This window comes from Rattus norvegicus, chromosome 15 (genome assembly GCF_021556685.1).
Source record: "Rattus norvegicus strain SHRSP/BbbUtx chromosome 15, alternate assembly SHRSP_T2T, whole genome shotgun sequence".
In the NCBI taxonomy this organism is placed as follows: domain Eukaryota; kingdom Metazoa; phylum Chordata; class Mammalia; order Rodentia; family Muridae; genus Rattus; species Rattus norvegicus.
In genome coordinates, this window is record NC_141548.1 from 3,637,254 (window position 1) to 3,660,960 (window position 23,707).

The window sequence follows — 23,707 nt, forward strand, 5'->3', positions numbered from 1 at the left end:
GGGTTCGGTCCCCAGCTCCAAAAAAAAGAACCAAAAAAAAAAAAAAAAAAAAAGAAGAAGTATAGGGCTGGAGATGTAGCTCAGTGGTTAAGAGCACGACTGCTCTTCCAGAGATCCTGAGTTCAAATCCCTCAACCACATGGTGGCTCACAACCATCTGTAATGAGAGCTGAGGCCCTCTTCTGGTGTGTATGAAGACAGCTACAGTGCACTCATATATAATAAATAAATAAATCTTTAAAAAAAAGAAATATATTATTGTTTGCTATATGCATGCAGGAGTGTGCAAAGTATTCTGATATGTGGGTCATGATAACAGTTAATGTGGGTTGCTTCCCCTTCAGTGAGTTGGAGGCTCCCTTTGTTGAAAAGAGCTGACTTTTCACTTGGACCCCTGCAAGCGTCCAGTGAGTGATAGCTTGCTATCAAACACACACACACACACACACACACACACACACACACACACACACACACACCAGACACAAGTATCTGGCAGAGAGCTGTGCAGGCTGGGGATATAGCTCAGAACTCCTCCAGCTTTTTTGTACCGTGCACAAAGCCTGATTCTATCCCTAGCATCGTCACAGGAAGAGATGTGTGAAAATTATCTTAGTGCAGAGCAACCACCAATTGCCTCACCAGTTACCGTCCCCAACCTTAGAACACCCTGCTACTGTTTTTTGAACACTCCCAGGTGCATGTGGAGGTCAGAGGATAACTTTTAGAGTCACTTTCTTCCTCCCACCATGTGTACCCCAGGGATAGAGCTTAGGTCAGGCGTCAGGCTTGAAATGGTACATCATCTTATACATGTTCTTTAACTGTACCCTCTGGGGAAAAGATTGAGGCTCGGGTCTGTCATTTCTGGCCACTCGATGTATAAACTCTTTTTTTCCCCCATGTCTACCCATTCACAATACAGACCAGGCACAGCGGCCTCGGCTGAAGTGTGCACAGGGTAGGTGTAGGATGTCATACAGGTGAAGGCAGGTGCAAGATAGAACAAGGCCTGTCATTGGATGAGAAGGAAGGATGGGCGGGAGAAAAGTTTTAGAGAGAGGAGGAGACTGGAGCGAGGCTAAAGAAGCAGTGGAGAGATCATGGAGGCTGATGTTAAGATTCCTCTTTGCACATTTTCATGTTGTTATGAATATTCCTAAGGGATGGATGTGTACAGGGCTTCGCATGTCTATCCTCTTTCTATACAGTCAGTATAGGAACACAACCTGTGGTAAGCATAAGGAGACCGATGCATAAACTCTTATCCCTGTCCGTCCGTCTGTCCAGCCATCCTTATTTATTTATTTATTTATTTATCTATCTATCTATCTATGGTTTTTCTGTGTAGCCCTGGATGTCCTGGAACTCACTCTATAGACAAGGCTGGCCTTGAACTCAGAGATCTGACTGCCTCTGTCCCCCAATGCTGGCATTAAACTATTCTTTCACAAAACTCGTCCTTTCAATGATGGTGGCAAAGTGCACAAGTAGGTCCTGGTTCAAAAGTAAGTTCAATCAGCAAAACAGCACTCTTCTCTAAGGAGTTTATGGGAGCAAACCCCATCGTTTCTTAGCACTCTGGGACCGAAGCCTCTGTTGATGTCACTTTTCAATGCACTTTGGCCAAAAGCAGTTAGGCTCATGATCCTTGGGGAAGGCATGGTGCCTGATAGATCAATTAGTTAAAAAGCCCAGAGATCTGATGCTGAGTCCTGACTAAAAGGTCCATGCAGTAAAAGGGAGGACATGGAGGGCAGAAGTCTGTACTATAATTAGTTCTAGGAGTAACAGTTGGGGGAGGGAGAATACAGCCAGCAACTATTTTGAGCAAGTTGTGATTGACAAGACATGTGGACTGGACTGGACTGATCCCAGGGCCAAGTTGCCTGCCTGTGGTGTGTGGTGGTGGGGGCTGGGGGGGAGGCCTGGGTCGGCAGGAGCAGGACAGCAGGACAGGCAGGCCGGACGGGGTACCAGCACCTCAACTTCTCTCTCAGGGACACTGTCCAAACTCCGGGGGCCACAGGCCAAACTGTGCGATGGGTGCTGAGGAGGAGGTGCAGGTCACATTAGCAGGGGGAGCACCCTGGGGCTTCCGGCTTCAAGGGGGGGCCGAACAGAGGAAACCTTTACAGGTATCTAAGGTAAGGGAGAGCCCCTGAAATTATGTCTCATGGAGAAGGGAACCCAAGGGAATTGGGAAGAGTCATGTGGTGGCCTTATGGGCCAGGGGGGTGGGCAGAGTTGGGGGTTGTGAAGAAGAGGTGGTGGGCAGGTGGGCAGGAGGGCAGGTAAGCATGCTCAAGGCTATAGGGGAGCAGACTGTGACCATAAGCTCCTGGAGGTCGATTAGCAAAAGCCAACTGTGGTTTCAGGGAGCAGAGCAAAAGGAAGGCCCCACTTCAGCATTGTAGAAGAGGCTGAGTCTGGTTATCCAGTATTTGCTCCCCTAAGTGTGTTATCCTCTCCACTGCAAACCCCAGGAATGCAGGGAAGGTTCTAATTTCTCTCTGACTGAACTGATATAGGACAAGCTGAAGCAGTCTATTCCAATCCTACCCTGCCCTACCCTGCCCTGCCCTTCTCTGCCCTGCCCTACCCTGCCCTGCCCTGCCCTGCCAAGGCCTTCAGTGATTCTCTTTCTCCAAATCATATCCATTCTCTGACTAGGCACGACTAGACGCTAGACTCTTATGAAGCCATTAGCCTATAGCTTCACTCTACAGTCTTCATTATTTTGGGGCTGTGAAATGTGGGTAACAAAAGTATCCATTTTACAAGGCATTCTCTGAATTATATTCACTGTATTCCATACAGTGCAGTGAGAACTCCCATAGCCTGGCATCACAGTCTCCCAGAACATAGCTGAGTTACCTCAGTCTGGAATACCACTCTAAATATCAACCCACAGCAGCACCTGGGATTTCTTGTTTTTTTTTTTCGGAGCTGGGGACCGAACCCAGGGCCTTGCGCTTGCTAGGCAAGCGCTCTACCACTGAGCTAAATCGCCAACCCCTGCACCTGGGATTTCAAAGCCTAGAAAAGAACTGGCCAGTAGAGATCCTGTTCCTGGAAGAAAATACTGGGGACTCACCATGTCTTAGACCTCAGCCTCAGAGTTTCCTCCAGTCCAGTTGCAGTCGGTGATTACTCTGCTGCCTCCCATCAACCTGCCCCTTTCCTCTAGCCAGGCCTTCCTGGTAGCACCCCAGATGTCTCCCTACCCTTTTTACCGCCCCCAACCCCAGATGTCCAAAAGACAAAAACCTCTCATCACATGGGTCCTTTTATCATTCCATCCCTATCGGAGCTCTCCGTGATCCAACTCTCTCCTCCAACATCTCAGATCCGAAGACGCAGCCAGGCCGGCAGATCAGGACTCCGGGAGAGGGACCAGCTCTTATCGATCAACGGGGTTTCTTGCACCGACTTCTCCCATGCCAGTGCCATGACCCTCATCGATGCCTCAGGGCATCAGCTTGTCCTTACTGTGAGGAGGTATGGGGTCCTCCTATCACTCTCCCCTGGCCAGGCCTCTCCTTACCTGCCGCAGCTCTGTCTCACTGGCCTGGTCTCAGTAACTAACTAGTACCTCTTCTGACTATGTCTTTCTGAGGAGAATGCTTGCATGTATCTCCCAGTGGAATGATCTGCAACCCAGGGATAGGAGCAGGCGTTTGAATGACTGGCAGACTTCAGTCCTTGGCCTGTCCCCTATCACAGCTCCTCTCTTCCTAGCCTTCCTCCCACCCGTATGCCAGTCTCCTGTCTCCTTTGCCTCGCCCCTCATCCCCTCCACAGCTGTCAATTCTGCAGCTCCTTCTTTCGAATGCTTTCTTCTTTTCCATCCTCCAGGGTAGCAGAGGAAGGGTCTGTGAGATCTCCGTCTCCAGGAGAGCTTCAGATGCTGTCACCCTTATCTCCATTGAGTCCTGAGCCCCCGGGTGCTCCTGTCACCCAAGCTCCTCAGCCAGGGAGCCTTCGATCACCCCCTGACAGTGAGGCTTACTATGGAGAGACAGACAGTGATGTGGATGGCCCTGCCACACATGAGAAGCCACGCAGAACCCGCCGCCGAGGTCCTCCAAGGCCTTCCCTTCCAGGAGCTCCACCTGATGAGGTGTACCTGTCTGACAGCCCCGCAGAACCAGCGCCTGTTAAAACTGGCTCTCCCAGCCAGGGTGACAGCCGTGTAAGCTCCCCATCTTGGGAGGAAGGGTCAGCCCTTCAGCCACCACCAGCAGAGGCCCTTCTGTTACCCCATGGTCCACTCCGGCCTGGTCCTCATCTCATCCCTATGGTGGGCCCTGTCCCCCACCCAGTGGCAGAAGATCTCACTACCACCTATACCCAGAAGGCCAAGCAAGCCAGTGAGTGCCTGAATTCTTTTGTTTTCAATCCGGATCTGAGCCCTAAATCTGTGCCTTCATATCACACCTTCTACACACCTCATGTTCCCTGGAAAACAGTGTTTGGGACAGGCTGAGAAGACTAACGAGGGAGAGGAGAATAATTTTATCATGGCCCCAGTTATCTTTGCTATAAGATAACCATTGCCGGGGCTGGGGATTTAGCTCAGTGGTAGAGCGCTTACCTAGGAAGCGCAAGGCCCTGGGTTCGGTCCCCAGCTCCAAAAAAAAGAACCAAAAAAAAAAAAAAAAAAAAAAAGGGCTGGGGATTTAGCTCAGTGGTAGAGCGCTTACCTAGGAAGCGCAAGGCCCTGGGTTCGGTCCCCAGCTCCGAAAAAAAAGAACCAAAAAAAAAAAAAAAAAAAAAAAAAAAAGATAACCATTGCCTTATAACAGTCTTCTACAATGGCTCAATTTAAACTAAGTATAGACAACAGAGGGGAGATGGGGAAGGGATACGAAGTTTTGGGGGCTGGTTGTTGTTGTTTTGCTAGACATCAGGATGGGGGATGGAGAAAGAATGGTTCTAGGTAGGGGCATCTGAAAGCAGGGTGAAGCTATAGGGATCTTCTCAGCGTTAGTTGTAGGCACAGTATGGATGCTACTTCTAAGTTCATTTGGGATCCCTGGGGATCAGCAGACTAGGGAGTGGGAAGGGGAGGGATCTTTAGTTTCATATTTTGGGCAACAATGTGAACTGGGGCAGAACAGGCCAGTTCCACTTATAACAGGCTCACTGCTATTTTGATGTGAGCTCCGGAACAGGATCTAGTGAAGTTTCTCTCTGTCCTGCCCCTTCCATAGACTCATTTTCTTTCTCTCTTTCTTCTCTTTCTTTCTTTCTTTCTTTTTTTTTCCCACTTTTTCTTCTCTTCCACCATTCTAATGCTCAGTTCAGAAAGTTTTCTGGGGTTGGGGATTTAGCTCAGTGGTAAAGCGCTTGCCTAGCAAGCACAAGGCCCTGGGTTCGGTCCTCAGCTCCAGGGGGTGGGGGAGTTCTATCTTTGAATTCCCAGAGGCTAAAAGCATAAGAGTTTGTAGTTTGCTATCCCGAGAGTGTCCCATACCCTACAGAAAATTCCAGATGCATGCTCAAGATCCTACACTTGTCCCTAATCCTCCTTCAGGCCCTCCCCTCCCACCAGCTGGGCGAGGTCTATGCAATGGCTCAGGTTTATTTTTAGGCAGGCAGACCTCTCGGTTCAGAGGGGGTGGGGTGAGGGGAAGGGGAGGCAGGTGCCTGTGTCTATCACACTAAGGGTTGTGGGACAGGGAAAGAAGGGAGGGGGACATGTTCTAAAAACAGCTCAGTGAGCTCATTCAGCTGTCAGCTCTGGGGACTAGACAAAGGGGCTTTAAAAGGCCTTGGGGGTGGCTCGAGCTGGTCCTGCTCCAGCCAGCACCACCTTTCTCAACATGGAGACCATCAGCCAAGAGCCCCTCAGCCAAGCCAGCTGTGACAAAGACCCAGCTCCTGAGCTGCAAGACCCGTTCTATGCAGGTACTACCTACCCCATCCCACCCCACTCAGGAGAATGCTGGGGCGGGGGGAGAGTGGAGGGTAATGGCGGTCCTCAGGGAAGGCCACACTCCTCTAGTCTCTCATTTTTGCCATCCTTCCCCTCGTTCTTTCAGGAAAGTGTCACCTCCCCTTTCTCAGAATGGGTTGATGCTAAGACCACATGGCAAGGGGTTTATGGCCACATGAGCTGTGGGAAGCTCATAGGGCAAGAGTGAGAAGTGAGAGTGCACAGTGAACACATGAAGACATGTATGTGCGGATCTGGGAGAAGATGTGTAAGAACAAGAATGTGTGGTTGTACATGAGCAGCTTACATCCAGAAAGCGTAATGGTTGCTCACAGCAGGCCTTGGCGGTGTGTTAAATGCTTAGTTGACTTATCTCACTGCGTTCATGGAACCTTAGGAAGAGGTAGCCATTGTCATCCTCATGAAGTAATTCTCCCAGAACTGAATTCTGACTCTGGCGTCTGTTCTCTCACGGATAGTACTATTCTGTGTTATACACGTGGGGACCAAAGGAATGAGGTCCCTAATTAGAAAGTAGCTTGAGAGGAAAAGTAGATGGAATGTCAAGAATTTTCCAGGAGGAACTGGGGACCACAAGGGCGGAGTCTTATAGCAGGGCAGTCCGTCCCACTCCCTGGCCCCACCTACTCAGGCCCCACATAGTATAGGAACTCCTGCCCTGGTTCTTCAGCACAGAGACCCTCTCATGCCCACCTAATGGGGCTGCTCTTTTGAGTTCTCTACTTGAAAGACAGGGACTTCTCTACTCCAAAGCCATCGACCCTAGTGCCAGCAACAGCTTGTGAGAAAGAGAATATATTTACCTGGTGACCTTGAAATCTCAAGGGGGGTTGCCTTGGAGAGCAGCATTCTGCCTTTTCCTGCATCTGGGATCCAAGATTATCCCGGGATGTGAGTAGCAGAGGTATGAAGCACAAAGGAATGTTCTAGCAGTTGGGAGGGCTAAGAACTGTTCTAAAATCCTGTCTACACTATACCAGAGCCTCTACAGGGAAAACTCTGGGAAGAACTGCCTGGAGCAGCATGTAGGTATACAAATGTATGTGACTTTGCCAGCACTGTGTTTGAATGTGTGGCCTGATGTGTGTGTAAGCCGGAACACTTGTGAGTAAGAAAGTACAGTGGAGAAATTGTGCCCAGAGGTTGCTTTCAGGAGACTGATGTTAACCAGGTGTGTGTGGGGTTATTTCTGAGTGTTTATGATGTGTGGAAATGAGCAACTTGATGGTTGGAACTGTAAAAGAAGAGCCTCATGTTGAGAATCTGTATGTTGGGTCGGGTGTGATAATGCACACCTCTAATTCCAGCACTTGAGAGACAGCAGCAGTTGGATCTCTGTAAGTTCAAGGCCGGCCTGGTCTACATAGTGAATTCCAGGACAGCCAGGGCTATGTAAAGAGACCCTGTTACAAAAAAAAAAAAATCAAAAATCTGTTTTAGGGGTAACAAGTGGGAAGTGGGGGTGAGGTCCAAGCTTTGTGAGGAGCTGGCTTGCAAAGTATAGTGAGAGAAAAGCGCCCCTTATCTCTTCTCTCTGATTTTCCTGCCCGTCAAGAATGGGAGGCAGGTGAAAAATGTGTGAAGTGGATAAGGCTCATCTTCTGGAAAATAGGAATGCAATCCAGGGGAGACCGGACAGAAGGGCTGTGCTGTGTGGGCAGTGTCTCTGTCCTTGGTTTCACCTTTTCCCTTCCACTCTGTCTCTAAGTTGGAGGACTATGTCACAGGCAAGAGACAATGTGGGTCCTTTCGGTGGAAAAAAAAAAAAAAAAACAGGAGCTTTGAGGAGCAGGACTAGAACAGGCTGTGAAACTCCTTGATTAATCCACCTCTTCATCTCCTCAGAACTGCAACGCGCGGAAAGCCTCCAAGAGAAGAGTGTGAAGGAGGCCAAGACCAAATGCCGGACCATTGCATCCCTACTGACGGCAGCCCCCAACCCTCACTCCAAGGGGGTGCTTATGTTTAAGAAGCGGCGGCAGAGAGCCAAGAAGTACACCCTAGTGAGTTTCGGGGCTGCAGCTGGGACAGGAACAGAGGAGGAGGAGGACGGCATCCCCCCAACGAGTGAGTCGGAGCTGGACGAGGAGGCCTTCTCAGATGCCCGCAGCCTTACTAATCAATCCGACTGGGACAGCCCTTATCTAGACATGGAGCTGGCTAGGGCTGGCTCAGGCATAGCAGAGAGTCAGAGCTCTGGACTGGGAGGACAGCTAAGTGAGGTCTCTGGCCGAGGGGTACAGCTCTTTGAACAGCAGCGCCAAAGGGTAGCCTCCAGCTCCCAGGAGCTGGCTCAGGTGGGCCCAGCAGCCATGCTTAATGGGCAGAGTCTGCAGTCCCCACCTCGAGCTCAGAGTGCTCCCCCAGAGGCAGCGGTGCTTCCACTCAGCCCTTTGTCAGCCCCTGCAGCCAGCCCTAGCCCCTTTCAGGATGGTGGAGCCCCCAGCCCTGCGCCAAGTATCTTTAACAGGTCAGCGAGACCTTTTACCCCAGGTTTACCAGGGCAACGGTCAGGCACCACCTCAGTGATTTTCCGACCCGTAGCCCCTAAGAAGGTTAATGAGGCCTTGGGGGGCACTAGCCCCGCCCCGTCCCCCTTCGCAGCTTCTCTACAGGGGCCCACCCCTCTGCCCAGCTTCACCACTGTGGTGCCCAACCGCACGCCGGTCTCTGGAACCTCCAGCAGCACCCAACGCTCCTCCGGTCCTGTGACCGCTACCAGCTCCTTGTACATCCCAGCCCCGAGCCGGCCCGTTACACCAGGAGGTGCCCCAGAGCCTCCCACTCCTCCTAGCGCTGCTGCCATGACCTCCACTGCTTCCATATTCTTGTCCACTCCTCTGAGAAACTCTGCGCGCCCGGAGGCACCCGGCACGGCGGCCCCCGAGCCTGCCAGCGCTCGGGAGCAGCGCATCTCTGTGCCGGCTGCCCGCACCGGCATCCTGCAGGAGGCTCGGCGCCGGGGAACCCGCAAACAGATGTTCCGGCCTGGAAAGGAAGAGACGAAGAACTCGCCCAACCCCGAGCTGCTATCGCTGGTACAGAACCTGGATGAAAAACCTCGGGCGGGCGGTGCGGAATCTGGTCCGGAGGAGGACGCTTTAAGCCTCGGAGCAGAAGCCTGTAACTTCATGCAGCCACTAGGGGGCAGGAGTTACAAGACCCTGTCTCAAGTGTCACCGAAAACCCCACCTCCAATGGCTCCCAAAACCCCACCCCCTATGACGCCTAAGACTCCACCCCCTGTGGCTCCTAAACCCGGGTCTCGAGGGCTCCCTGACGGGCTAGTGAATGGATCGACCTCTATGGTTGGGATTCCTGAGCTCCCAAGGCTGCAGGGGAGGGGTGGGGAGCTATTTGCCAAACGGCAGAGCCGTGCCGACCGGTACGTGGTGGAAGCTACACCTGGCTCTAGCCTTAATCCAGGCCTTCGCCCTAGAAGTCCTTCTCCCACACCCTCACTGCCCCCATCCTGGAAATACTCACCCAACATCCGTGCCCCACCTCCTATTGCTTACAACCCACTTCTCTCACCCTTTTTCCCTCAGGCTGCCCGAACTCTCCCCAATAAGGCTCAATCCCAGGGACCTCGGGCGACCCCTAAGCAGGGTATCAAGGCCCTGGATTTCATGCGGCATCAGCCATACCAACTTAAAACTGCCATGTTTTGTTTTGACGAGGGTCCTTCAACTCCTGCCTCCACTTCAGGGCCTCCCAAAACTGCCCGAGTCCAGGAGATCCGCAGATTTTCCACTCCGGCGCCCCAACCCACTGCAGAACCCTTGGCTCCCACTGTGCTTGCCCCCAGAGCGGCTACCACCTTGGACGAGCCCATTTGGAGGGCAGAGTTGGCCTCATCCCCTGTCCCTAACCCGGACCATCTAGAGTCTCTCAGGAGCTTTGCGGCCACTCCCACTTCCTGCGGCTTCCAAGTAGCCAGGCCGCGGTTCTCAGCCACCAGAACAGGGTTGCAGGCTCATGTCTGGAGACCTGGGGCAGGGCACCACTGAGCAGGGAATAGGTCCCAGGACCAAGTAATGGAACTTAGAGTCCCCAAAGTCTCTCTCTTCTGCTTTGTCCTACCGGCCTCCCGTCCCCCGTCCCCCCCCCTCCCCCCGCATCTGAGTCTGACTGCCCCTAGCCAGAGTGCGTTCCCCTCAGCTTCCTCCCTGCTGGTGCTTTTAAGCCCCTCATCTCTGCTTTGGAATCTTCTCTAGATGTCCTTGCCTGTCAGGCTTCTCTACCCAGAAGCCTCAGCAGATTTCTGCTTTTGTTTTGCATTTGTGTTTCTCTCTGTGGGCAGCACTTTAGTGTTAGGTAAAAAGCACACTGTAAAGTGACCACTGAGAGCTCAGGCAAAATGCTCACTCGCTCTCAGGCAAGCAACTAAGGGTCTGCACTGTGGCTTGATCCCCTCTACCCTCCATACTCCTCACTCCGCTTTCCCTAGGTTAGTTGCCATACGCCTAAGGGTGCGTGCGTGCGTGCGTGCGTGCGTGTGTGTGTGTGTGTGTGTGTGTGTGTATGTGTGTGTGTGTGTGTGTGTGTATGCGCGCGTGCTTTCACAAATGTGTGTGATTAGGCTCTGCTCTAGAAAGGCATCAAATACATATACATGTGTGCTTCTCTTGAGGCAAAGGACAAGACAAGAGGAGTGTTTTCACCTACTGGAAGGGTCAGATGGCTTCATAAAGAATCCTGTGGGGAACAAGAGCTACTGCAGAAAAGCTCCTGAGAGAGGAGTATCTGTAGCATGGAGAGAGAGAGAGAGAGAGAGAGAGAGAGAGAGAGAGAGAGAGAGAGAGAGAGAGAGAGAGAGAGAGAGGTGCACAGCATCTTGTGAAATTAACAAGTCTGACAAGACTGGGAGGCAAGGACACTTTTCATGGGTTTGAGTTATACAAGGTAGACCCAGAATAAGACTAAGAATTCTATTTCCTTGGATTAAAGGAAGTTAGCAACCAGGGCCCTGTGCTGGGCACATCAGAATCCAGAAAGTAAAAAAGAACATTTCTTCTGAACTGCTTAATGAGTGTAAGATAGAAAGGATGGTGAATAGAGCCAGAGTGGATGGGGAGAACGAGGCAAAAGCCAGGAACGAGGCTGGAATGAGTGAAAGTGAACAAGGGGGAGAGTAAAGTTGGCCAACATGTGTGAGGGGGTCTGGGAACTTCTGAGCTGGGGAGAACACATTTGTTAGAGCAAAGGCGTGAGCACATGCAGTGGCTGTGTTACCTCCTGTGAATCTGACCTTCCTTCCACCCTTCTGGAGCTTATCCCGATGACCTGGGAAACCAGGGAGACACTGAGCCCAAACCTCTTGTTGTCCCACCCTACCTGTAGAAGCCCAGCTCTTTGCAGCTTCAGGCCCTGTGTCTGATCCCAGAAGGATAAGGACTATCCTCCCATGAAGACCACCATCAGTTATGGTTGTTGTTTGGCCTGGAAACCAATCTTTTCCTTTGCAATATTGGGTGTCACAATTCTTTGGTTTGTGCACAAGAATAAACGTATGCTCACAACTGTCTGTGTCTGTCATCTCTTCTGGTTTTATACCAAGTCCTGATTTCTTTGTGGTCCTTTCTGGCCCATTGTGCAGATCTGATCCTGGCTCCCTGTCTTGCTTCCTGCCTTTCCCTCCTGCCAATTGTCTTGCTTTGATTTAATCTCCTTCACCACTCCTCTGGTTACCTCATGCTGCACTCTCTCCATGTAGAGCCTCTCCCTCTCCAGAAGCTCATTCTTTCTAGGCAAGGCTGTTTGCGCAACTCAGAGAAATGGGAAAGCCTCCCTGAGCCCTTTGCCACGGGCATGTTCTGATCCCCAAAGGAAGGAACTGTAATAAGCATTCTCTGGGGTCACAAGATAGGAATACAGTGGCAGGTATGCGTGCCATCAAGAGTGTGTGTGGAGTGAGACTAAAATAAAAATTTGGGGACTGACTGGAAAGACAGAGAAGGAAAGTGTCATTACTTAGCTTACCAGCAGGGGGCATATTTGTGCCAATAACCAAATGCTCCCAAGTACAGAGTCTAAGAATTCCAAAGACGGATCTGATACATCATAAGTGAAACAGCATGTGTTTATATTTTTTTAAAGATTCATTTCGGTCCCCAGCTCCGAAAAAAAAAAGATGTAAAGATTCGTTCATTTATTATATATAAGTACACTGTAGCTGTCTTCAGACGCACCAGAAGAGGGCATCGGATCTCTTTACAGATGGTTGTGAGCCACCATGTGGTTGCTGGGAATTGAACTCAGGACCTCTGGAACACCAGTCGGGTGCTCTTAACCGCTGAGCCATCTCTCCAGCCCATGTCTTTATATTTTTTTATCACAGGTATTTGGTCATAGGAGGTCAGACCTTGAGGGGTTGTTGTTCTTGTTGTTGTTATAGTAATAACAAAGTTACCTTTTACTATTTAGGCTTTTTCCTGTTTCCTTGGTTTAGGAGGAAATGGATCAAAGATGAAAGGTCTGGGCAGCACCACCTTCTGTGTGTGTAGGGAGGACTTTCGGCCCCTGGTTTAAACAAGGCAGGAATAGGACAGAAGAAGGGCGTGGTCGGGAAGGATAAGCTTCAAAAGCTGCTTCTTACGAAGAATGGGATCAACGGAGGGTCGTATGGTGTGAATGTGAATGATACAGTGACACGTGTAAAAATGTCAATGACATAATGTCATAACGAGACATGGCTTTTCTGTATAGCCTGAGACTTAAGAGATCCACCTAGCTCTGCTTTTGGAGTGCTGAGATTAAAGGCACACATCACTATGCTGGGCTCAAGAAACATATTTCACATGTTTACTAAATTAACACTCATCCCCACCCCAAAAAAGCCAATTCCTTAGGCAGCTGTCTTAGGGCAAAAGGTACAGAAGCAAGCTAGTTTCAGGGGTATTACTTAAGCTACTAATGCTGTGACCCTTTAATTCAGTACCTCATGTTGTGGTGACCCAGAACCATAAAATTGTGATGATGATGATGGTGGTGGTGATGATGACAATGATGGGGGGAGGGGGAGGAGGAGGAGGAGGAGACAGGGTTTCTTAGCCCTGACTATCCTGGAACTCACTTTGTAGACCTGGCTGGCCTCCAACTCTCAGAGATCCACTTGCCTCTGCTTCCCAAGTGCTGAGATTAAAGGCATGTGCCACCACACCAGGCCTTGTTTTGTTTTGCAAGACAAGGTTTGTCTGTGTAGCCCTGGCTGTCTTGGAACTGACTCTGTACAGCAGCAGGCTAGCCTGGAACTCAGGGATCCACTGTCTCTACCTCTCAAGTGTTGGGATTAAAGGTATGCACCACCATGCCTGGCATAGTTAAAAATTCTTTTTATAATTATTTAATTTATATAAGTACACTGTAGCTGGGTTTTTTTTTAAGATTTATTTATTTATTTGATTAAGAATACCAGAAGAGGGCACCAGATCTCATTATAGATGGTTGTGAGCCACCATGTGGTTACTGGGATTTGAACTCAGGACCTTTGGAAGACCACACAGTGCTCTTAACCGCTGAGCCATCTCTCCAGCCCACTGTAGCTGTTTTGAGACACACCAGAAGAGGGTATCAGACCCCATTACAGATGGTTGTGAGCCACCATGTCCTTGCTGGGAATTGAACTCAGAACCTCTGGAAGAGCAGTAAGTGCTCTTAACCCACTGAGCCATCTCTCCAGCCCCATAAAATTATTTTGTTGCTACCTCCTAACTTATTTTGCTACTGTTATGAATTGTAATGTAAATATCTGATATCTGACCCTGTGAAAGGGTTGTCCAGCCCTAGAAGGTCAGGCCCCGCATGTTGAGAACAGCTGTACTGAGAGGAAAGACAAGGAGTGGGGTTAATAGGCTTCCATCACATCATCTGCACTGGGGTTGACTAAGGTGGCCCCTCACCAGGTCAAGATCTAACGCTCTCAGACAGAAAGTCGACCTATTCGGGAAGTTTAGAAGCAATGCCGCTGTGAAAATTTCCATCTTATCTTCAGTGTAGGGCCTCAATCCCTCCCAGCTCTGAATACACTCATGGGTCCCTCCAGCCCCGGTCTGGAATGGCCTGAGTGGCCCACAAATCATGTTTTCTGTTTCGTTTTTTGTTTTTCCCTATACCTACTCTTAATTCTTACCCAGCACTAACTGTCTGCTCCCTTTCTTTCTGCCTCTGCTGTCCATTGCCTCCTGAGATGCTTCTTTGGATCTCAAGGCAAAGGGGAAGAAGCACACCGCTTCGGCTGACTGAACCCTGGTCAGACGGTCTGCTGGGAATTTTCATAGGCCTTCCCTCTTCCTGAACCTCAGGCAAGGAGGGCAGGATCCCGGCTCAGGGTCTCAGTGCCCCCGTTTGTGCCATTTGAGCTGCTTGTGCTCATCGACTCTATTAATAACCACCCCCCTCCCTCCCTCCCTCCCCCACTGCCAGGGCTGCCCCTACGCTTGCCCAGCTCAGGTTCTCCAGTCACAGCAGCTCAGTCATCCAAAGCTGCTGGACCCCAGGGAGAGCTGACCACCAACTGAGAGGCTGGTAAGTCTGTGGTTCTACCACAGGAAGGGGCTGGAGCCCACTTTTGTGACCTCCATGTTTGCAATCGTGATTCTTCGTCCTCAGGGAGTGGTCTCTCTTCTCATCTCTGCTCAGCTGCTGGTGGTCCAGTTGGAGCTGCAGAGTTGGAAAGAAAGGGACCTGAGGAGTTGGGAGGAATTAAGATGTGTGGGGAGGTACCTGACAGATGGGGAGGGGTAGTTTGAGATGCCACTAGGTTGGTAGAGTGTCGTTGTGTTTGTGTGACAGAACACCACAGAAAACAGCAGGACTGTTAGGGAGAGACTGGACTGTGTGTCTTTTTCTACCTTGTCCCCACCCACAGCCAGATCTCATTCCTGTGTTTCTGTCCTCCTACAATTCTCTACCCCCATGCATGATATTGCTGAGCTGACATCTGTCCCAGCTCAAACGCCCTCAGCTTGCTCTCAGGCCCAGCTCTGCAGCTTGGGGTAGGAGTTGCCTGAAGAAGCAAGGAACACACCCATGACCTCTCGGGCCATGTTCCAGTTGGCTTCCTGGAAGAACAGCTTCTCCTTCCTATGGAGAAGGGTTTGGCTGAGTCTCCTCAATACTAGCAGAACATTTCTCTACCCCCTTAGACCTTGATGGAAGCCTGAGCAGGAGACCAGAGTCTGGAGCCATAGTTGTAGCCTGCTATCCCAACACAAACAAGGACTTTAAATCATGCCAGGCCCAAGAAGCCTGAGTGCATTGCTTTGCCAGTGTTGTATTTGAACCCCCTTCGGCCATAGCTGTGTTTCCGATGCCCATACAGGAGTTATGGAAAGCGAACATAGCCGGTCGGTAAGACGTAAGGAAAGGGGTGCAGTTCCGCCTCCTGTCCTGCTTCCAAAGAAAACAGAAGTCTTGGCCGTTTACCTTCTGGGGATACAGATCACTGTGAAAACACATGCACGCATGCAAACATGAACACATGGGAAAAACTCTGAAGAAAATTTGTCCTCGACCCCAAGTTAAGTAGTTCACTGTAGTGAACATGCTTGTTTTCCCCTTTCCTGTCTTTTTTCAAGCCTGCTTCCTGCTCCTTCCAGGTCAAATCCCCCTCCACCATGCCGCTCTCGGGAACCCCGGCCCCTAACAAGAGGAGGAAGTCAAGCAAACTGATTATGGAGCTCACTGGAGGTAGGGCGTGCTTGAGCGCCCAAATGTAGGATTTTTAAGAGCATCCCTGAATCAAGAGCTGCAGAAATGATGTAAGACCGGTTATAAGTCAGAGTGAAAAAGACAAGAAGAATGGCAGCTGTGGAGGGTGTGGGAGATGGGGTGATGGGAGAGGTAAGAAGAGCAAGGAGGAAGAGACAGGAAGAACCAGAATTCCCTCTGTGGCCTCCAGGCCTTCCCACTGATTACTCGGAGACAACACCGGGCTGAGATTCAGGACAGGACCCATGGTCAGTGAACCTGTGGGAGGCACAGGCTAGGCCTCACTGAATGGTTAACTCCTCTTTCCTTTCTAAGTTCGAGGGAACTTATGTAAGCATTTAAAATAGGAAACTGCACAGCCCTACTCCCTGGGGATGCACACGAGTTACCAAGTGTGAAGTTCTCCTGATACCTCAGGAGTCAGAGTTCACTGAATAAAGAGAGAAAGGAGAGGACAAGGATCTGCGTTTAGAGATGGGCTTTCCCTGGCCGGTGTAATTCCTCCAATGGCCACTGTCTGTGGTGTTCTCTTCACTTGTTCTCCTTCACTCCAAGCCCATGCCCCTTGGCCGTGTTCTTTCTCCACTCGAGTATTCAAACACTATATATGGTTCCCTTTGTCCCCTTGAGTTCTCACTCTAAACCATGAAATCAAAACTTCTTATGAAATTAAAACAAAAGCACTTCTCATGGGCTGTGTAGGGTGGTGCATGCCTAGCACTCAGGAGATGGGGGCGGGGCGGGGGCGAGGGCGAGGAAATCTTTGTGAGTTCTAGGCCAGTCCGTGTTGGGGTAGACCAAATCAACATGGTTCCACATGGAGAGGTTTAATGAGAGAAGAGTAGAAGAGGGGAGAAGTAAAGGCCGGCCATGAGCACCAGGAGGGAAGAGGGGAGGGGAATGGGGAGAGAAGGAACAAAGGGGAAGAGGAAAAGAGAGCAGAGAAGAGAAGAGCAAAGAGAAGGAGGAGGGGGGCAAGCAGCCCCTTATATAGTGTCAAACACAGCTGGCTGTTGCCAGGCAACTGTGGGGGTGGAGCTTAGACAGAATACCAATAGTCAGTGCTACAAAGTGAGACCTTGTCTCAAACACACATACACACACACACACGCACGCACGCACGCACGCACGCACGCACGCACGCACACGATGGTGAGATTACTCCGTGGTTAACATCACTTGCTGCTCTTGCAGACGACCCAGATTCAGTTCCTAGCACCCACACGGTGGCTCACAACCATCTGTAACTCTAGGTCCAGGGGATCTGAGTGCTCCTCTCACTTCTGTGAGTACCAGACATGCACATGGTGCACATACATACATGCAAAGAAAACACTCATACATATTAAACATAACTAGATCTCTGAAAAATCTTTTAAAAGACACACAAGACAAACAAAAACTTGTAAGCCAGACAGCCCTGTGCCCGAATTAATCTCTTTTAGAATACACTTAGCTGTGGGTGGGTGGCGCTTCCCTTCCCAGTCCAGAAAGCCTTCATTTCTTCTTTCTGTCTCCTCTTCTCTACCTCCTGGATAAGGCGGTCGGGAGAGTTCGGGCCTGAACCTGGGCAAGAAGATCAGTGTCCCGAGGGATGTGATGTTGGAGGAGTTGTCGCTCCTTACCAACCGAGGCTCCAAGATGTTCAAGCTGCGGCAGATGCGGGTGGAGAAATTTATCTATGAAAACCACCCCGATGTTTTCTCTGACAGCTCAATGGTGAGTATGGACATCAACCACTCTCTCAAAGCCCAGTGTCTTTCCTGGCAGCTTCTCGGTTGCCCCCAATTTCCCCAGATACCACCAACCTTGTCTCCAGGAGAAATGAGAAACTCATTAAGATCCTCCATATATTCAGTTCCCAATGACTCGAGGGTGAGTTAGAATTAATTCCTGAAGCTTAGTCCCCATCCTAGAGCCAGTGCAGGCATGAGGACCACACCCATAGGGAGAAAATTCCTTCCCAGTGTGGCTACGTGTTAAAATAAGGTTGCCAGATAAAACATGGGACACCCAGTCCTGTATTTTGACACTAAGATACACAATTAGTAACTTTGTATTAAAAATGTGTTCTTTGTATTACTGGGGACATAAAATAATTAAAACCTACAGAATCTTGGGGCTGACTGTATCGCTGAGTGGCAGATGCATGGGACCCTAGGTTTCATTTCCCCCCAAAATCAAACAGTAAGCAAGCAAAGGTCCAAAGGGGGTACCCAGTTAAATTTGACCTCCAGATATATACAATGAGCTGTGTAGCTTGAGGAGGCTTGTGAGTTTGAGAAAAGTTTTTTAAATGAATGGTTGTTAAATATATTGCCTGTAACATGTAACCTTTTGGATTTAAAAACAATATAAGATTTGAATAATAAAAATTAGGGTTTTGTTGTTGTTTTTAGAATAGTACCATGTAAATCTGGCTAGCCTAGAACTATGTAGACCAGGCTGGTCTCAAACTCACAGAGCTCTGCCTGCCTCGGTCTCCTGATTTCCAGGGTTAATGGTGTGCTATATTTTAAATTTAAATACACATTTTTCTTTTGGTTTTGGTTTTTGGTTTTTGGAGACAGGATTTCTCTGTGTAGACCTGGCTGTCCTGGAACTCCCTTTGTAGACCAGGCTGGCTTTGAACTCACAGAGATTCACCTGCCCCTTCCTTCTGAGTGCTGGGATTAAAGGTGTGTGCCATCAACTACAAATAATTTCCTTTTTTTTTTCTTTTCTTATTAAAGTTTTATTTTTTTGGCTTTTTTTTTATTGGCTATTTTCTTTACTTACATTTCAAATGTTATTCCCTTTCCCGATTTCCCCTCTGGAGTCCCCCTATCCCTTCTCCCTTCCCCTACCTCCATGAGAGTGTCCCCCACCTACCCATCCACTCCTTCTCATTTCCCTGCCCTGGCTTTCCCCTACACGGGACATTACAAATAATTTCTCAATGTAAACACATCCCACTAAATATTTAAGGCATATTTTACACTAAAAATGTTATATACCTGAACATTAAACTTGGGTGATTATAATTTTACTTGGTACATCTTCGGATGTTAGAAGAGTTTACGGAAGTTTTATAACTATCTCCATTTTGAAAGATGACAGGAAACTAAAATCTTCCTTCTTTAAGGTCATCTCCTCCAAGACAAGAAGAGTAAGGGGGTTGGAGAGAGGCCAGGCACAGGATGTTACCACAGAGGAGCGCGGGACTGGCTCCATTTCCTCTCTTCCTCCTCCACCTTCTCTGGGTGGCTGGGGGGACAGTGGAAATGGATGCAGACGTGGACGCGGCCCAGCAGGAGTGTCTGTCATGAGCCCTTCTGCAGGATCAGAGTAAAAGTGCTGAGTGGGTCACAGCTAACTTTAGGAGGCCAAAAGCCCTCCTCTGTGCTGGGTCTGGTTACACTGGGTAGAGGGTGTGGGACACAGGGTAAGGTGGCCAGGAGGGCCTCCTCAAGGAGTTGGTGGAGTTATTTTTAGGCTTTGGAGCCCAAACCAGTATTGCCCTTTTGGCTCTCCTCCCCCGCTTCACCTGCTACAGTTTCACTGTAAGAAAGTTCTGGCCTGATGGGCCATCAAGAGGAGGAGAGGAGCAGGCAAAGGAGGCCTCCCTGCAGGGCGAACTGAACTGTGGCAGTTTCTTGTTGAGCAGGTATCTTGGTTTGCTTTGCCTTGCCAAGATAGGATAGGGAGTGGAGAATGAGCTGCCTTACTCTGAGGTGTAATCAGGGAATTGCACCTCTCCCAGAAAGCAGTTCCCTCGGGCTGACACTCTTCTCTATGCGTTCATTAGCGAGGATTTCTCAGAGCCTTGGGGTCTTGTGGCTGCCCCTTAGCTCTGTTGCCTGCTCCTGTACATGTGCCTCTGTCTGCGTTTTCCACACCCATTGCTAATCTTCCTCTTGTTTTGTACTTTCTTTTCAGGATCACTTCCAGAAGTTTCTTCCCACAGTGGGAGGACAGCTGGAGTCAGCTGGTCAGGGCTTCTCCTATGGCAAGGGCAGCAGCGGAGGCCAGGCTGGGGCCAGTGGCTCTGCTGGACAGTATGGCTCTGACCGCCATCAGCAGGGCTCTGGGTTTGGAGCTGGGGGTGCAGGTGGTCCTGGGGGCCAGGCTGGCGGAGGAGCAGCTCCCGGCACAGTAGGGGTTGGAGAGCCAGGATCAGGCAAGTATTCTCACCAACCAGAAGTACTGTATCTGATGCCCAGGGCAGACATGTCCCCAGGAATGAGGCCTAGTTGAGATGTGGAAAGAGGGAGACTGAGGTGTCTTGGACCCAGAAGGTATCCAGGATACAGCAATGTGTTTGCTCCACCCACAGCCTTATCGTTTAGTTTCTTTTCTTTTCTTTTTTTCTGGTTTCTCAGATTCAGTCACAAATCTCACCCCAGACTCCATTATGTTACAAACCATATATAATTCCCAGGATATTGTACCTCTGACCCTCGACTCAGCCGCTCCCCTAGTGGTAGGGTATGGGACTAGCTTTCATTAGCCACTGATAGTGGCTGCTATCATCTGATGTATGTTTCCCTTCCATGGCTACCAGGTGACCAGGCAGGTGGAGATGGGAAACACGTCACTGTGTTCAAGACATATATTTCCCCGTGGGATCGGGCCATGGGGGTCGACCCTCAGCAAAAAGTGGAACTTGGCATTGACCTGCTGGCATATGGCGCCAAAGCTGAACTCCCCAAGTATAAGTCCTTTAACAGGTAGGATAGCGGGGGAGGAAGCTGACGTGTCCCGTTGTGTGACACCTTGCTCTACCTGGTTTAAGTTCAGATGTTTCAGAGGGGGCTAAGGTGTAAGGACAGGAATAGGGGACCCTCATGGAGGATCCCCTGCCTCTCATAGCGGTGGAGTGAAGGGAAGATCTCTATGTTAGTTTGGCACTCATTTTTTTCGGCTTGGGTTTTTCGAAGGTAAAATGGGGATCCCACACTTTGTGGTTGGAGGTGTGTCCTGGCTCCCTCCCATGCAAGGTGACAATGTCTTTACTCTCCCTACAGGATGATTCTTTCTTTATCCCATGCTCCATGTTTCTATTGTTTAGAAATGGGCATTGAGGCCATGGCTAGGACGTCTGTGTGAGGCAGGTCGAGGAAGGTCTACAGAAGTGTTTCCAGCCACTCTCCATTTGAGATGGGGGTAGAGTTGCAGTTGTAGGTTACAATATACATTGCAATTTAAGATGGTCTCATACTGTTGGCTCTATAGTGGCCAAAATGCTGGTGTTTGTCCCAACTGTCCATGAGATCATGTAGTCTACTAGACTCATCTCATTGTTAACTTCAGATAGACAGCAAGCCAGGTAAGTGGGTGTTAAGGGAGGACGAGGACTGGAAGCAAGGAAGCAATGTCTAACTATGATTTATGGACTCTCCTCCCTTAAAGCAGGGTGATAGCTCATTGACAAGTGCTTTCTCTTTTATTCTGATTCTTAACTATATGACATGTTCCCCTTTCAGGACGGCAATGCCCTATGGTGGATATGAGAAGGCCTCCAAACGAATGACCTTCCAGATGCCCAAGTTTGACCTGGGGCCTCTGCTGAGTGAACCCTTGGTCCTCTACAACCAGAACCTCTCCAACAGGCCTTCTTTCAATCGAACCCCTATTCCCTGGTTGAGCTCTGGGGAGCATGTAGACTACAGCGTGGATATCGGCATACCCTTGGATGGAGAGACAGAGGAGCTGTGAAGTGTCTCCTCCTGTCGTATGCATCATTTCCCCTTTCTGGTTCCAATTTGAGAGGGGACGCTGGACAGGATGCCCCAACTGTTACTCCAGTATCCTTGTGGCAATGGAGGGTAGAGGGTGGGAGCCTTTCCACCCTTCAAGTTCCCACTCCAGAGCACCCCTCCTGACCAGCTAAGAGCTCCCATCCTGCTGTTCCATATGGAATCTGCTCTTTTATGGAATTTTCTCTGCCACTGGTAACAGTCAATAAACTCTAAGGAAATGAACTCACTCTTCCTCTGGTATTTGAAGGCAGATGAGAACTGAGGCTGATGATGCACAAAGGTTAACTAAAGCAAAAGACTGACACTTCACTCAGACTTTAGGACCATATATGGGCTTTGGTTCTTACACATCCACACCTGCATTGACACCCACAAAAACACACTCATCAGGTATAAACAAAGAGTATCATTTGATATTACATGAGATAAAATCTTGTGTGTAAGCCCACATGCTGGCCCCTGTATGTATAAAGCTAAGAAGCTAATGCACACTGATTAGGAAGTAAGTGTTGGTAACTGCAGGTAACACTTAGTACCAGAGTTATCTTTGTGTAGCCAATTAAAAGCTGGGAAACACCGAGAAAGGAAAAATGAGTTTTAAGAAAGTGAAGGTTCCTTTGATTTTTCACAGTTACTGGTGGGGCTAACGATACATCTCAGTGGTTTAAGTTTTTACTGATCTTCAAAAGGACCAGTCTGGATGTCATTTGTAATCCCAGTCCCAGGGGATATGTTACTATGCTTCCTAGGGCATCAGGGACGGCATGTAGTGCACACACATGCATGCAGACAAAACACTCATATACATACGATAAAAATAAGTAACTCTAAAGTTACCAGAAACCAGAGTAAGCTTGGGAATATAAAAACCTATATGGGGCTGGAGAGATGGCTCAGAAGTTAAAGCAAACACTTGTTCTTGTAGAAGACTGGAGTTTAGCTAGTTCTGAGCACCCACATGTGGTTCACAACCACCTGTACTTCCACAGACACCCAGCACCAGTGTGGTGCATATACACACATGTAGGCAGAACCATCATAGACGCAAAAGGAGACCAGACAGCATTGAGAAAGAAGCAGGAGAAACCAGCTATAGTAACGGTGTGCTTGGTTCTATGAGCACAGCAAGAACTGATCTAAAGGTTCCAAAGGATTAGTGATGTTCAAAAAGAGCTTGAAGAAACCTGACAGCAGCACAACAGGAACGAGTGACAATACTCTTGTACTGATTTCCAACTTAGGAACCTGGAATTCATTATGTAGATCAGGCTGGCCTTGAACTCATAGAGATATGCCTGTCTCCTAAGTGCTGGAATTAAAGTATACTTTTAAAATTGTTTTGACTACTGGGCTGGAGAGATGGCTCAGCGGTTAAGAGCACTGACTGCTCTTCCAGAGGTCATGAGTTCAAATCCCAGCAACCACATGGTGGCTCACAACCATCTGTAATGGGATCTGATGCCCTCTTCTGGTGTATCTGAAGACAGCTACAGTGTACTCATATATAATAAATTGTTTTGACTACTAAACTCTTTTTCTTTTCAGAGACCAGCCTTGGCTACTTGAGATCCCAAAAGGGAGAGGAAGAGGGGGAGAGGGGAGGTGAAGAAGAAGAAGGGAAGAGGGGGAGGGGAAGGGGGTAGCTTTTGGAGAATTCTTATGTTCTTTAAATGTCTAAGCAAAACTCTGTATGTGCATTTTCCTAAGACGGTTTGCATAGTTTAGATGCCTCTTCAAAGTACCTGAAATAAGGTTTAGATGCAAACAGTGCATTTGGAAATGAAATCCCAGCAGCATAAGGGGAGAAAGCCAGGAACGGGTACTTTAGGTAATGGGGGCTGAGTCCCACTGGAAATCTCAGACAGTCATGCTACTCCAAGAATGGCCCGTGTCATTCAGCAGCTGTGTCTGAGGAGCTCAAAAGTGGGTATGGTGGCTTGCATTTGGCCCCAAGATGGGCATTTGGGAAGAGCAGGAGGATCATGGGAAATATGAGGCCAGCCTAGGCACAGAGTAAATTCTAGGCCAGCCAGGGAGGGCTACACAGCAAGCTTCTGTCTCAAACAATAACAACAAAAACCAAGGAGACAAAAACTGGAATGCAAATGGATATGGCGGCTAGGGCTTATAACCACATCGGAGGCAGATGGGCATCTTGAGTTCAAGACCTGCATGAACTACAAAGGGAATTTCAGGATTGGAGCTTGGGAGGCTGAAAAAAAAAGGGGGGGGGGAGAAGGGAGGGGAATGCAGATTCAGGCCTGAGTACTTGTTTTATTACTTTCTTTAGGTA

At 49.3% G+C, this 23,707-nt stretch overlaps 2 protein-coding genes, 1 non-coding gene and 1 pseudogene across 7 annotated transcripts; 2 read left to right on the forward strand and 2 right to left on the reverse strand.

The window, feature by feature from the left end:
* Window positions 1-900: 900 nt before the first annotated feature.
* LOC120097226 (small nucleolar RNA SNORA51) lies at window positions 901-1,013 on the reverse strand (annotated as a pseudogene).
* A 110-nt stretch (window positions 1,014-1,123) lies between these two features.
* LOC120097227 (small nucleolar RNA SNORA51) lies at window positions 1,124-1,251 on the reverse strand. The gene has a single exon (XR_015639183.1). It is a non-coding gene; the product is annotated as a small nucleolar RNA SNORA51 (small nucleolar RNA).
* A 791-nt stretch (window positions 1,252-2,042) lies between these two features.
* On the forward strand, window positions 2,043-11,485 carry Synpo2l (synaptopodin 2-like). Of its 4 annotated transcripts, NM_001305138.3 has the most exon segments (4): window positions 2,043-2,147; window positions 3,350-3,501; window positions 3,859-4,373; window positions 7,808-11,485. In NM_001305138.3, coding segments are annotated over 4 exon segments (2,937 nt in total). In that variant the 3' UTR covers window positions 9,973-11,485.
* A 2,938-nt stretch (window positions 11,486-14,423) lies between these two features.
* Window positions 14,424-21,639, forward strand: Myoz1 (myozenin 1). 2 transcript variants are annotated; one of them, XM_087586386.1, is made up of 6 exons: window positions 14,424-14,488; window positions 15,541-15,652; window positions 17,214-17,392; window positions 19,592-19,832; window positions 20,217-20,382; window positions 21,139-21,636. In XM_087586386.1, exons 2-6 carry the CDS (start codon window positions 15,580-15,582, stop codon window positions 21,368-21,370), a joined length of 891 nt encoding a protein of 296 aa, XP_087442512.1. In that variant the 5' UTR covers window positions 14,424-14,488; window positions 15,541-15,579; the 3' UTR covers window positions 21,371-21,636. The 2 variants fall into 2 exon arrangements, with proteins under 2 accessions (XP_087442512.1, NP_001102567.1); NM_001109097.1 differs by having other exon boundaries at window positions 14,425-14,488; window positions 15,562-15,652; window positions 21,139-21,639.
* Window positions 21,640-23,707: the final 2,068 nt, after the last annotated feature.

Excerpts from the sequence above, each read along its gene's own strand:
- Synpo2l (XM_087585501.1), top strand. The coding sequence starts at position 7,924 with ATGTTTAAGAAGCGGCGGCAGAGAGCCAAGAAGTACACCCTAGTGAGT.
- Myoz1 (XM_087586386.1), top strand. The coding sequence starts at position 15,580 with ATGCCGCTCTCGGGAACCCCGGCCCCTAACAAGAGGAGGAAGTCAAGC. Across the intron at positions 15,653-17,213 it reads GATTATGGAGCTCACTGGAG|GCGGTCGGGAGAGTTCGGGC; the intron begins GTAGGGCGTGCT and ends CTCCTGGATAAG. Across the intron at positions 20,383-21,138 it reads AAGTATAAGTCCTTTAACAG|GACGGCAATGCCCTATGGTG; the intron begins GTAGGATAGCGG and ends TTCCCCTTTCAG.